Raw genomic sequence first — 15,235 nt, forward strand, 5'->3', positions numbered from 1 at the left:
AAAAGATTTTTTATTTTTTATTTTTAAATTTTTTTATAATTTTTAGTAGAATTTAATACTTCAGAAAAATCTCTACCAATTTTAAATATAATTGACTTAATCATTTAACAATTAAAGTACAACCATTGATCACTGCCCACAGATTTGCAAATGAATAATTTGGTGATACATATTTCCCAGCTTATAAGCTCATTAATTCAATATATACCCACTTAAACAAATACATTATCTAGGAATAAACACATACAACCAAATAAATAATTTGGTGGGAAATATTTGGTGATACATATTTCGCTATAGAGCCCAACAACAACATTAGTGACAAAATAATTTATCAAAAACAAAAACATTTAACAATTAAAATACAAGCAGTGGATAATTTAGCACAGATCTGCACATAAATAACTTATCCATTAAACTGATACAATACATGGATTGGCAGTACGGATCTCCATATAAATAAACAACGCCCCTCGAGGTTACATTTTGCAGTCACAGCAAATAGTAAAACAATAATTGCAAAAGAAACAGAGAACATTCTCATCCTAAAAGTACAGATCGATGAATATTCCTTCCAACTGTGAACCAAATTTGGTGACTGAGAATCCGTGCCCGCTTTTGCTCGATCAGACTCGATTCAATAAAATGTACAGTCACTTCGTACGGGACTTTATAATTACAATCGACCTGATCATTTCCAGACCACAGCTACAAGCCTTCAGAACTCATGGGCGTTCAGTACTTTCAACGGCCTTGTGAATATGATTGTTTCAGTCTGTATTACAGAACGGTGGGGTGGGAATGTAATTGGTCATTAAACCACAACAAGTTTGTTACTAAATGAATACTTTGCGACAGAGCCAATATTTTATAAATTAATGAAGACTTTCCGACAGACCACTTTGTGAGAAACCAGCCTCCTGATCAACAATTTGCATCCATGTGAAGCAGATTTTGAGTTACTTCTCCCTCAGGCTTTCCCTTTCTGTAAATCATGTACAGAATCAGCTGAGAAGCTCCCAGGCCAAAGCCGATTCCATTTGGGATCTGCATATTGCATCAGTCCGACGTTATTTGGTTTACCATCAGTGGAACCCGAACTACCTAATAATGACGACATTAGGTTTTCTATGAAAACTTCACCCCAGCAAACACGTCTTGAGTAAGCACTGCCCAGGCTGCCCAGATTCCTCCGTTGAGGAACAGAAAGAATGATAGGAAAAATGGCATGAATTCCACGCTCTTTGTTACTATGACGCTTCTCTGTAACCAACCACATACAGATAAAAATTCAAACCTGCACTAATAAAAATGACACATATGTTTGAAGCTTTTGTGATTTTTCGCAATTTGTTTGGAATTGGTTGGAATCATAAATTTTCACAGCAGTGAACAAGACTATATCCACAAGCAACACCAGCACAATAGTCTTCATCTGCATAGCAATAACAATCGGACATTCCATACATTATATAAACTATGTTTTTGATTAATTATTTAGTTGGTGTTTGGTTTGATCTCCATTCAGAAATCCGTGTCTACATTAAGGATAAGTATAATGTGTCTAATAATTATAGTGGCAGCATCAAATTAGTCCCTATGATAGTTAGAATTTGAATCAAATAATTATGATGAAATCAACCTTAAAATACAACTAATTACAACTTTTTAAGATAATATTTTCAATGGAAAATGAATACAATAACCTGCTGGGACAATACCCAACTTACCTTGAATTCCTTAGGACAATAGATTAAGAACAGAAGCACATAAACTGATTCCAATACAGCGCCTGCCCCATTAACTGTGGAGATCAGCAGTCCTCCAGTCTTGATCAATCCATAATATGTCCAGAGCGAAGTGCTGAACAAGGTGCAGATATAAGGAAGATAATTGAAATCCTTTGTGGATTCATTCCTCACTATGAGCCAGAACGTCTTCCTGTCTATCAAAATATAATCAACAATCCAAATTGACAAAGCTCCCTTAGATACTCTGTGTATTGATTACAGATTTCAAACATTTGAGAGCTTACACTGGCGACAGGAAAACGAGGAGCTATTGAGATTTTTTTCTGTTTCACAAAGTAGGCAAAAATCTCTAATGTGTGACAACAATAGGAATTTGTTGCTAGATTAGCTCCAGGTTGTTGGGAGTGAGTTAATGCATCCTATATTTGTTGTAGGAGGATTTATGAGGCAGTTAGATCCTCCTAGCTATAAAACAGGTGTCCAGACGGATTGGGTTGGGGGTGTGAGCGTTTGAGAGGAAATTAATTCTCTTGTAATCTCCTATTTTGATAATAAGATTGCCCATGCCTATGTTTGGTGGACGTAGCCCAGAATGGTTGGGTGAACCACGTTAAACCCTGTGTCTCTTTTTTGTGATCTGCTGTTGCTTATATTTTGTTTAGCTGCACTGACTGCTCCAACAATTGGTATCAGAGCATGTTGGAGGCGTTGACACAACGTCTGAACCTGCGTGGAGGTATTTCAAATCTGCATGGAGGTATTTCAAACCTGCCTGTGTACCTGCGTGTTAATGCGTGAGGGTGCTGAGTTTTGCGTGCTGGTGGTGCGTATGGTGCACTGCGTGGAGGTTTGAAGAAGCTGCGTGGAGCGTAGATTTTGACTGCTTATGTCCACTGCTGCTGGTGCGTATGTGATATATATACCTGGTGCGTACTCCAGCGTAGATGTATGTTAAATTTGCGTGGAAGTAGAATTGAAAAATGCCACGTCAGCAAGCTTTGACGGGTCAATGTATTTGGCGCATCAAACAGAGGACTTGAAAATGATTGTTTGTTCGAAGTTTTACCTGCGTAAAGGTGATTAGGAATAAATGGAATACATATCTTAGGCAGATTAAATTGAAGGGGATGCTCTTGATGCATGGGGGGAGATATTACCATAGGCGTATGCTCATGGCTCATATTGATCTCATTGAGAAGCTTTTGGATTACAACACTTAGTGAAACAAATTAGTGAAATTTCAAACCTGCGTGCAGTTTTTTGCTGATGCGTTGAATGGCGGTAGTATATTTGTTTTATGTGTATGTTTTTTCGTGGTGCGGTGTTGAACACTGTGCGCTGAAAACCGAAAGGGTATTTCTCCATGAAACTATGCTATCTTTTGATTAACATGCATATGAATTAATGAGCAGCGTATTTTCTGTTTTGAATTTTGTTTTGGGATTGGCGCAGATTATTCCATAACAGTAGCGGCAACCAACAGAATGGCGCGGATTTTATTTTATTAAGTGCGCCAATGCGCCCATTTCCTCATTAGCGCGGATCCGAAGGTTACACTGTTTGTCAATTGTAATTTGAAATACAAACAACAAAGGGGCTTTTAATATAAAGTAGAGGCATTGTACAATAAGGCATAGGCGGTGTGTTATTTATTAACTTCTTTGAAATTGGAGATTCTTTGTTTTAGACGAGATGGGGAAAACTCAGAGTGCCTGATTTGAAATCGAGAAATTTAATGGCAAAAATAATTTCGAGATCTGGAAGGTAAAGATGCATGATCTGCTGGTACAGCAGGGCGTGGCAAAGGCGTTGTTGGGCAGATCCAAACTGCCTTACCCCGTGACAGATGATGAGTGGAATGAATTGGATGGAAGAGCCTTGAGTGGAATTCGATTGTGTTTGGCTGATGATGTTTTATTTAACATCGTGTCAGAGAAGACTGTGGCTGGTTTGTGGACGAAGTTGGAGAAGCTGTATATGACAAAATCTTTGACAAATCGGATTCTCCTGAAGCGACAGCTATACAGTTTGCGAATGAAGGAAGGTACTTCCATTAATGATCATTTGAATGTTTTTAATACTTTAATGGTGCAATTAGAAAGCATAGAAGTAAAAATTGAAGCCGAGGATAAAGCCATAACTTTATTGTGCTCATTTCCTGAGTCGTGGGATCATTTTGTGACGTCTATAAGTCTTAGTTCATCCGAAACCATTGAATTTGATGATGTCGTCGGAGCTTTGTTGTCCGAGGAGACCAGGAAGCGGTCGAATGCTGACACCTCTACATCAGAGGCAATGATGGCTAGAGGTCGTTCTAGAGAAAGGCGCTCTGATAAGCGCAACGATTCGCGTTCAAAGTCCAAGGGGAAGAAGAGTAAAGTAAAGTGTTGGTTCTGCGGCAAATCAGGGCATTTGAAGAAGGATTGCTGGAAGCGACAACAAACTTCTAAAGAAGCTTCATCGACATAAAAGAAGAAAGCAAACACGACTGATACAGGTTCAGCATCTGGTTCATGTAGAGCGATGAAGTCTTATCAGTTAATTTATCAAATCATGATCAACATTGGTTGTTAGATTCCGGTGCATCAAACCACATGTGTATTCATAGAGACTGGTTTAAGACATATAGATCAGTGAATGACGGAGTCGTGTACATGGGTAATGATGTCACATCTAATATTGTGGGAATAGGGAGTATACAACTGCAAATGTTTGATGGGACAACCAAAATGTTAACTGATGTAAGACATGTACCAGATTTAAGAAAAAATCTAATTTCACTGGGGGCACTTGATACAAATGGATATAAAACTGTCATTCAAGGTGGAGTAATGAAAATTTACAAAGGTATTTTACTAGTAATGAAAGCTAAGAAAGTAGGAAATCTGTTTTAGTTAGAAGGAAGAACAGGGTCAGTTCATGTGTCTACCGTGTCTGAACATGACAGTAGTTCCATTCGCCTATGGCATCAGAGGTTGGGCCATATGAGCGAAAGAGGGTTAAAGATTTTGGCTGATCGCAAGTTACTTCCTAATCTAAGATCTAGAAAGTTAGATTTCTGTAAACATTGTCTGTTTGGCAAACAAAGTAAAAAAAAGTTTAAAACAGGCAAACATACTAGTAAAGGAATACTTGATTATATCCATTCAGATGTTTGGGGTCCAGCACCTACAACCTCGTATGGTGGCTCGTCGTATTTTGTGTCGTTTATTGATGACTTTTCTAGGAAAGTATGGGTCTACATGTTGAAGAGGAAGTCTGATGTTTTTACAGTTTTCAAGCAGTTTAGAGCATTGGTAGAAAACAGCACTGGTAGAACTATAAAATGTTTAAGAACTGACAATGGTGGTGAGTTTACTTCCAAGGAGTTTGACAACTATTGCAAGGATGCAGGGATCGAGAGACATAAGACTACTGTGTATACTCCTCAGCAAAATGGAGTTGCTGAACGCATGAACAGGACTCTTTTAGAGAGAGCAAGGAGTATGCTGAGTAACGTTGGTTTGTAGAAGGAGTTGTGGATAGAAGCAGTGGCTACAACTTGTTATGTGATAAATCGGTCGCCATCGACAGCGATAGGTTGCAAGATTCCTCAAGAGATATGGAAAGGTCACCCTTGTGATTATTCTAAACTCAGAGTGTTTGGTTGTGATGCATATGCTCTAGTGCCTAAACATCAGTGAACTAAATTAGATCCGAAATCGAAAAGGTATGTCTTTTTTGGGTATGGTGATGGAACAAAGGGATTTAGATTGTGGGATCCTACTACCCGAAAAATCATCATCAACAGAGATGTAAAGTTTGATGAATCCTCTCTTGTACAGTTAGATGTAGATAATGAATTGAAACAGGATGATGTATCTAATTTTCAGCACATTCAGTTTGACAACACTTCTGATGATAGTCATGATGACCATAGTTCAGATTCTAGTCATGAACAGGTTTCAGAGTCAAATTATGAACAGGGTTCAGATGGAGGTCATGAACAGGTCTCAGATGGCGATCATGAAGAAGTTCCTACAGATGGTAGACAACCAATTGTGGAAGCACCAGAAACATCCTTAAGGAGGTCTACAAGGATCAAACGTCCTCCGAGAAGGTATGATGATTATGTTACTTCAGTTGCTTTGACCACTAACGATGATGAACCTTTGTGTTATCAGGAAGCTGTAGAAGGTTCAAAAAGTGACAAATGGAAAGCAGCCATGAAGGAAGAAATGATGGCCTTAGGTAAGAATGGCACATGGGATCTGGTTGAACTTCCCAAAGGCAGGAAAACTGTGGGATGTAAATGGGTTTTCAAATTGAAACGGGGTGTGAATGACTCAGAGGACAGATACAAAGCAAGGCTGGTTGCAAAAGGATTTTCTCAGAAAGCTGGCATAGACTTTCATGAGATTTTTTCACCAGTTGTTAAAATTGTTTCAATTAGAATTGTGTTAGCGTTAGTTGCTTTGCTTGATTTAGAATTACAACAACTAGATGTTAAGACTGCGTTTTTACATGGTGATTTAGATGAGGAAATTTATATGGAACAACCAGAAGGGTTTGTTCAGCATCGCAATAAGAAATTTGTCTGCAGGCTCAAGACGTCATTGTATGGTCTGAAGCAGTCGCCTCAACAGTGGTACAAGAAATTTGATTCTTTCATGTTGAGTCAAAAATATATAAGAAGTGAATATGATCATTGTGTTTACTTTAAGCAGTTAAGTAATGGCATGTTCATTATCTTAGTGTTGTATGTTGACGATATGCTTTTAGCAAGCAAAAGCATTGAAGAAATCAACAGGTTGAAGACTCAGATGGCAAGGACGTTTGATATGAAAGATCTAGGAGCAGCAAGACAGATTTTGGGCATGGAGATTTTCAGAGACGGGGGCAATGGTAAGCTGTGGCTATCACAACAGAAGTATGTTGAGAAAATACTTTTGAGGTTTGGTATGAACAATGTGAAGCCTGTGTCAGTCCCTTTAGCTTCCCATTTTAAGCTTTCTTCTAGTTTATGTCCTAATACAGATGAAGAAAATGATTATATGTCTCGAATTCCATATTCCAATGTAGTAGGATGTTTGATGTATGCGATGGTGTGTACGCGACCAGATATTTCACATGCAGTTGGGGTTGTCAGCAGGTATATGGCAAATCCGGGTAAAGAACACTGTTCAGCAGTGAAATGGGTGCTTCGGTATTTGAGAGGCACAAGTAGTTATTGTTTTACTTACAATAAGAGTAGTGAATCTGTTTGCGGGTATGTTGATTCTGATTTTGCAGGTGATTTGGATAAGAGAAGGTCAACTTCAGGGTATGTCTTTACTCTTGCAGGTGGAGCTATTAGCTGGATGTCAAAGCTACAAAACATTGTTGCTTTATCCACTACTGAAGCAGAATACATTGCTGCTTCGCATGCTTGCAAAGAGGGGGTTTGGTTGAAAGGTTTGCTTGGTGAGTTTGGTAGGTTATAGGACAACATCAGGTTACTTTGTGATAGTCAAAGTGCAATACATTTGGCTAAGAATCCGGCCTATCATAGTAAATCAAAGCATATTCCAATTAAGTACCATTTTGTAAGATAGGTTATCACTGAAAGGGGAGTCTCTCTTGAAAAAGTGCATACAAAGGAAAATTGTGCAGACATGTTCACGAAATCAGTTTTGTTGGAGAAGCTGCGTTGGTGTTTGGCTTCTCTTGGCTTGCAGAAAAGATAAAAATAATAAACAAACAGGGTGTCAGGCTAATTATTGTCAAGGTGGAGATTGTTGAGATTTTTTTTCTGTTTCACAAAGTAGGCAAAAATCTCTAATGTGTGACAACAATAGGAATTTGTTGCTAGATTAGCTCCAGGTTGTTGGGAGTGAGTTAATGCATCCTATATTTTCTGTAGGAGGATTTATGAGGCAGTTAGATCCTCCTAGCTATAAAACAGGTGTCCAGACGGATTGGGTTGGGGGTGTGAGCGTTTGAGAGGAAATTAATTCTCTTGTAATCTCCTATTTTGATAATAAGATTGCCGATGCCTATGTTTGGTGGACGTAGCCCAAAATGGTTGGGTGAACCACGTTAAACCCTGTGTCTCTTTTTTGTGATGTTTGTGTTCTGCTGTTGCTTATATTTTGTTTAGCTGCACTGACTGCTCCAACAGGAGCGATATCACATATTCTGCAACATTTTTCCAAATTTCCAATTAAATCAGAAAGGCCACAGCAGAGAGCTTCTGAAACTAATATTAACAGTCATTAAATCTTTAGCAAAATCAAATGGGAAGGGATTCAAATCACATGTGACTTAGATCCCATGGAATTTACAGATGTATGTAGCCTCACCTATAACGCTGAGAATGAAGCTCACATCCGCCATCTCCATTACAGGTTTGCACTGATAAGATAATTGGTAGGGGACTGTGTTCTTATGGTTTGAAATACAGGAAGGACCAAAGGTTGGGCAGAGGGCAGAGTGAAGGATGTGAAGATGTGCATGCTAACAGTTAATACAATTGTAGCAATACACTGAGAACCACAGAAACACTGGAATCGCGGAGAGTCCAGGGCATGAATTTCAGCCTGACATGACAGATGTGGCCCAATTCAATCTGGGCAATCCCACTCGTGTTATTCCTTTGCGCCAACAACCTTTCCAATTCCCCATTAGATTTTTCCATGGTGGAGATTAAAATATATATATATCTATATATATATATATATATATATATATATATATATATATATATATATATATATATATATATATATATTTTAAGGTGGTATACTATACCAATTTGGTGTTAGCTATCTCTGGGAACAATATCTACGTACCCCGTACCGCGTAGTCTAACTAGGTGGAGGAATTGCCCGGAAAGTTATGTAAATTCTGATTATATTTAGAGAAAATCTGTTAAGGATTTTTGTAAATCCAAGTTATAGTTGTTAAACTTCAAAATTTTATGTGTCCTAGACATTTTTGATGGTGCTAAATCCATTTCTACCATTAAAAACATGATTCAAACACTGACCTACAATTTTTTTTGAAAATCAACCACTTTTAGTCGTCCCATTCCTCCACCTCAGTAAACTACTCCTCTAGGTACTACCTCTCCCGACCACACCACCTACAATCTCTTAACAATATTGATCGTTTGACGTTGATGGGTGAAAGACTACGATATTTTAAATAAGTTGGTAATTTATTTATGTACAATAATAAGAAAGTTGGTGATTTTTGTCCCTACAATAAAATATGTAATTTTTTTTAATTATAAAATATCTTTTTTAATAGTATTTTTTTTTTTATTAAATAGAATTTTGAGAAGTGAATTATTTTTTTATTAAATAGAGTTTTGGTGAATTATTTTGGAATATGGTTTTAGAATTTTTATTTTTAAAAAATTTAGATTTAATGATATGAAAATATTTTTTGTTATATATATAATTTAGTGAATGAAATTAAAGAATTTTAAATAGATTTTTCCACTTCAAAATTTATGCAATGTGTTTGTGATTTTTTTTTGAGGGTATTACAAAATTTTAGCTTTAGATAAACCAACTTAGATCTATTTAACATCGGATTTATGGGAGCTTCTATCATGTGCCGAGAGGGATTAAATTCCACGAGGTGCAAACCTTCTTTTTGGAGTGATTAAATTCCTCGAGGTGCATGTTAGTGTTAGTATTTGCATACTTCCATCAGTGATCAAAACTCCTCTTTTCATATTCATATTAGGATCTCAATCAGAATTTTTTGTCATTCCACCTAAGTCCTCATTCAAAAATTTACTCACTAATGGTAGCCCTAGTCAAGAACCTCACTCTCCCTCAAAATCAATACTTGCTGGCCCACCCTCATGTCTTACTGAACATACATCAATCAGAAGCTCATTTCATCATTTTTTTTATGTCAGTCAAGTCACCAGGAAGTCTGCTCACTCAAGGTTTTCATTAGGTCTCTAGGTTTCATTTTTCCAAGGTCCAATAAAACACCATTTCATTGCATAAGGTCAGCAAAAGTATGAGAGTGAATAAAATAATATCCCTTTTTCATTTAAAGAGGATTTGCAAACACGTAAAAATTATTGCCAAAGTTGTTATTTTGATTTCAAGTATGAGTTTCATTCCAGATTGTAATTTTATTCCAAAAACAGAGATGTAATTCTATTTTTTATATTTATGTAATTTTATGTCATTATATGTAATAAGTAACTTTTCTAAAAGCTGCCAACTTAGTTCCACAAGCCAAATGGATAATAAATGTCAAATCAAAAAGTGTCTACTCCAAAAATTGATCAATCTACAAAGCAAAAGCACAAGGTAAAAGAGTATCAGTGCAATGTTTCAAAAGCAATTTCAAACATTAGCAAATGAGTTTTAAATCTACAAAATCAAATTCCACCAAGTATTTAAAACCCTCAAGACATCCATTTACACCTCATTTGCTCTTGTCATGGTCGAGGAACCTCAACAAAAGAGAAATTTTCAAGTTTGACAGGCGCAATTAGCAAAATAGAGTTTTCGCTGTGCATAGGGCAATCAGCCATTGTGCACACATCAAAGGCGATGCACATGTATTAAAGGCGTTGTGCATGCATCAAAGGCATTGCACATGCATCAAAGGTGCTACGCACCTGTCAAACTTCATCTGTAAGCCCTCAAATATCATCCAAGTGCTCCAAACCTTCAGCACAGGGTTTCTTAACCTCCTAGCAAGTAAGGCCTTGTCTATACCCTCCTTACATTTCACAAGTCATCAATTCATGCTATTAAGTTTCTTGTGTGAAATTTGGAGTTCTCAAAACTTGCAAACCCTAGTTTCATTTCCACACCTCCAAATCTATTCCTAAGACCCTACTATCCTTCCCACATCACAGTAAACTCTAACCCTTCCCCTGTCTTGCTAAATCCCTATCCCAAATTTATTCTCCCTTAAACCCTAAGTCCTACGAGGAGAATTCCTAGGAAGCCATACTGCCATACTTGTAACAAAATACCAATTCCCAAATCCTTTAAATATTTCGATCCCCTATCACCTCCCTAAGTTCCCTAATCCCTTCCCCCACTCCCTAAATTTTTCTTACCCCATTCCCACTCCCATTTCCTAATCCCTAGCGTTTCAAGACAAAAAGAATAGAAACACATCATCGAGGAGGAAGATAGAGATTTTACAGAGGAGGAAGAAACAGAAGAAAGAAGGCCACACAAAGGAGGAAGAATATTGAGGTTTGAGCCTACCAACACTAGAGAACTAATGGCCTCACCCATGACAGTCACTTGTTTCAAGCATATGGGATGCTTTGATTTTTTTGAAATGATACAAAGAGTTCAAAGCCACCTTGTTTTGACTAGAGTTTTCATTTCAAATCTTGAGGACAATCAAGTGACCCTTGCTGGTGTAACCTTCACCATATCTTCAACCATCATTACCGCTACTACTGGAATACCTAATGTGGGTGAGAAGTGGTTTAAAGCTCAAAACCTAGATGATCAATATTATCAGCCATACTTGAAGCCTCGATACAGAAATGAGAGGAAGAAATTATTCCCTTTCAGTCCCCTTCTTGATAAGTATGCTCCCATCATGAAAATCATCATGAAGTACTTCACTTGTGAAGGTAGATTTTCTAGACTCTACTCATACCATATCAGATTGCTCATGCACTTTACAAAAGTCAAAATGCTCAATATTCCTTATTATTTGATAAGGAGCATTGAAAAAATGGCATACACAGTTCAGGGAAAAGTATGATCTGCAAATGAACAACCTCTTTCATCACTCTCTGATCAAGATCATTGTCCTCCATCACCTTAATTAGCTGAACATCTCATGGGACACTTTCATTTCCCATGATATTTTCACTGGTCCATAAGCTTCACATGATAAAGATATGCCTTCTTCATCTCATCCCACTGATCATCATGCTGAAGGCATACTCCCTCCATCTCAGCCCACTACACCTATCCCTCCATCATTTCAGCCTATTTCACCACGATAATCACCATTGCATGGTCATACAGGGTCACCTAACAGAGCTAAGATCAACAGGCCTAAAGGGGTTGAAATAGGCATATTTACTAGAACATATCAGAAAGGGCATAGGGAGGTGTTTTCCCCACATATTGTGGGAGGGGCCCTGCCTTCTTCATCAACAAAGTAGGTACATAAGGGCAAGCAAAAGATTGAAGAGACAATTGTTCATGAGGAAATCAGGTAAGAGGATGAAGACTTCCATGAGACAAAAACAGAATTTGACCTTGTCGACTTGGATCATCAAGATGATCATGAAAACACAAACTTGATGATCAAAGAGAAAGAGGCCCAAATCAAACAATTTCAAAATCAATTGGATAGAGCTAAATTTTTCATTTCATTTCTTGAGTAGGAAAACCAACAATTGAAAACAAAACAACTGATCATGGAGGTGGACCTTCTCAAAGTGAAAAGAGAAGAGACCAAGGCTAAGGCCTTACTTGATGAAGCATATGATAAATATGGTGATCCTGATGAGCTAGAAGAACAAGTTTCAAGAAAAAGGCCAAGAACCAAAGGCCTAAAGAGAGCATTAGAACTAGAGAAACAGAAAGAAGCTGAACTAGCCAAGGAGCTTACTTTAAATGAGCAATTTGCCATAATGATCAATGTAAAAAGGGATCATTGGTTTGAGAGATTTAAGAACCATCCTAAGAATCTCTTGAAGAAATAAAAGAAATAAAATGACATATAGAGGAGGATGGCAAAGTATTATTGCCGAAGAAACCAAATAGCAAGGTCAAAACTCAAGAACATGAAGTCAAAGCCTGAAACCCCAAATATGCAAGAGGAGAAGAGAAAACTTGATATCCTTGTTAAGGCCTCTTTCCATGATTTAAATACTCCATAAGCAGTTCATGTATCAATTTTGACAATTTTCTTGACATTTTTGAAAATTTTGGGTTTTTGTGAAAACTTTGACAATTTTTGCACAGTTGGACTCTCCTATGCGCAACACCCTAGGCGTTGTGAACCTTATAGAAGAATCAAAATGAAAAACCGAGACCACCATTGGATTTAGAAGGCAGTAAACATGCAATTTCGACTATTGGCACACCAAAATTGGGCAATCTGACAAGGAGAAATGGCAAAAAAACACCTCAAAAATCACATTTATGCCATCTTTTTTAGCTAGGCGCTACACACAGGAGAAGTATTTGGAGATTTACTTTTTGGAAGGTTGAATTTTATCATTTTTTGGAACCAAGTACATTTCTGGAAACTAGACAGGACAGGGTTTCCAATGAGCTACCATGAGCTGAATTTGAACACGGGAACCCCTTCAAAACTTAGCTGGAAGATGGCATTGCGCATAGGACTAGAAACTGATATTTTTCTACTTTTTCACACTTTCTCAGTTACTCAAGGAATTTTATGAATTTTTACTGATGTAATTGATGTTGTAAATGTAATTATGGTCTTTTTAATATTACCTAGGGTAAATACATTGGGTAAATAGACTCTATGAGGTGTAATGAATCAGTTTCATTATAATTAGGGATGAGTCACTTTGACCACCCTACACTCTAGCCATCAGTTCAGATTTTGGTGGAACAACTCCTTAGCTCATGGATCCGACCCCTGAGGCTGGGGGAAGTTTGTTTTCAGGCCTATATCTTGTATTTTTCAGTCTTTTCAAAGGTTGGACTTAGTTGGATGTTGTTGTATTGATCAGAGACACTTGTGTAATCAATATTTGGCAAAAGTTTAATGAATGAGTTGTAGCTATTTCTTTGGGATACCTGTGGTATGGTTGTCTAGCATTGTTTTTCTTTAGTTTCACTTGTATGAATATATTTTTGGTCCATATATTCCATTTCATGTCTATTTTATGATCTCTTTCAAGTTGATAAACAAAAATAATCTCACATGATCTGTTTTGGGGATGTTTTCATAGTTTGTTCATTTTTCTTCACTTTAGGAAGAATACATGTTTCATGCTCTTCCTAGCTCCTCACCTGTCTAAACCATCTCATCCCAAGAAACTCTAATGTGCTAGCCTACCTACGTACTTTTCCCCTTTGAATGTCTGCTATCATATCTTATTTTCCCTAACCTAGTTTTTTGACCTAATATCCTCATTTAGAAAAACCCAATCACTTCAAACAAAAAAAACCCTCTACAGTTTATACCTAGCCTAAAACCCTAATTAATCAAGCCCTCTTGGCTGTGATTTTGTGGAGAGAGCCCTCTCTGGCTAGCTACTAAGTCAAAAGGTTGGTATGTGATTACCTCAGTTGGACTCTTCCTCAGCCTTGGAGATCTGGAGGAGGGATAACAGTGCAGAACTTATTTTTGGAGTGTAGGTTTGCACTTGGAGGGATTAGATCTATGTAACACCAGAGATATCATGCGCCCAGAGGGATTAAATCCCTCGAGATGCAAACCTTCTTTTTAGAGTTAACTTGAGGAAAAGTTTACACCTGAAAAGATTTAGCATATGCATTAAAAATAATTTACTGTATCTACATCTAGCTATCTAAAAATAATATCTACGTACTACCTCTCCTGACCACACCACCTACAATCTCTTAACAATTTATTCTGAATAAATATCCTATGCTATTTTTGGTTGATCGTTTGACGTTGATAGGTGAAGACTGACGATATTTTAAATAAGTTGGTAATTTATGTATGTACACTAAAGATTATTATTTAAAACAAAGTTGGTAATTTCTGTCCCTACAATAAAATGTGTACTTTTTTTCATATAAAATATCTTTTTAACAATATTTTTTTTCCATTATTTGCTAGTTTATTATTAAATATTGTTTTGAAAAGTGGTTTATCTTGGAAAAGGTTTTCAGAATTTTTACTTTTAAAGAGTCTAAATAATTTAGATTTAATAATATGAAAATATTTTTTGTTATATGTATAATTTGATGGATGAAATTAAGGATTTTCAAATAGATTTTTCAACTTTAAAGCTTATCCAATTCATTTGTGACTTTTTTCGTCACCACATTAAAAAAATCTTAACTTTATAAAAATTAAATTTGATAAACTATAGAAAATGAGCGTTTTGATGGCTATCTCGCTTAGCTTATCAAACATTTATTTATATGATACAAGTGCCAACTCATTATGTATTGATATACAAAAAAAATTAAGACGTTTCAATTTTATTTTAAAAATATATATATATTTGTCTTTATATATTTTAATTAAATGAAAAATAATGATTAATTTTATAATAAAAGAAATTAAAAGAATTGTAAAATTTACAATATAATTATTGTCAAATAATACGATACTTTTTAAATTCATGAAAAATCATTTTTCAATATTTTTAAAAAGCTTTTTTAATAATAATAACATCATGGCAAGCTAGCAATACCTTGACATACATCAACATGAGGAAAAAAAAAAGAGACTACCAGTGTTGCAAGCACACAATCACAATCACTGAGTCATAACAACTATTGGATAAAATCTCTAAATATTTGAGTGGTTGGTCACTACCCTTGTCTCAA

General features: G+C 36.5%; 1 protein-coding gene across 1 annotated transcript; it reads right to left on the bottom strand.

Annotated features, from left to right (window-relative positions):
- Window positions 1-407: 407 nt before the first annotated feature.
- LOC149175565 (bidirectional sugar transporter SWEET17-like) lies at window positions 408-1,259 on the bottom strand. The gene is made up of 2 exons (XM_089422883.1): window positions 1,144-1,259; window positions 408-1,047 (listed from the first exon to the last, which is right to left on the bottom strand). Exons 1-2 carry the CDS (start codon window positions 1,228-1,230, stop codon window positions 925-927), a joined length of 210 nt encoding a protein of 69 aa, XP_089279009.1. The 5' UTR covers window positions 1,231-1,259; the 3' UTR covers window positions 408-924.
- Window positions 1,260-15,235: the final 13,976 nt, after the last annotated feature.

This window comes from Pinus tabuliformis, chromosome 4_1 (genome assembly GCF_031772625.1).
Source record: "Pinus tabuliformis cultivar Carrire ecotype Pingquan chromosome 4_1, CPIR1, whole genome shotgun sequence".
NCBI lineage: Eukaryota > Viridiplantae > Streptophyta > Pinopsida > Pinales > Pinaceae > Pinus > Pinus tabuliformis.

Coding starts and splice junctions, on each gene's coding strand:
- LOC149175565 (XM_089422883.1), bottom strand. CDS start 1,230: ATGCCATTTTTCCTATCATTCTTTCTGTTCCTCAACGGAGGAATCTGG. Junction 1,048..1,143: donor CTCAAGACGTGTTTGCTGGG/GTGAAGTTTTCA, acceptor TGCAATATGCAG/ATCCCAAATGGAATCGGCTT.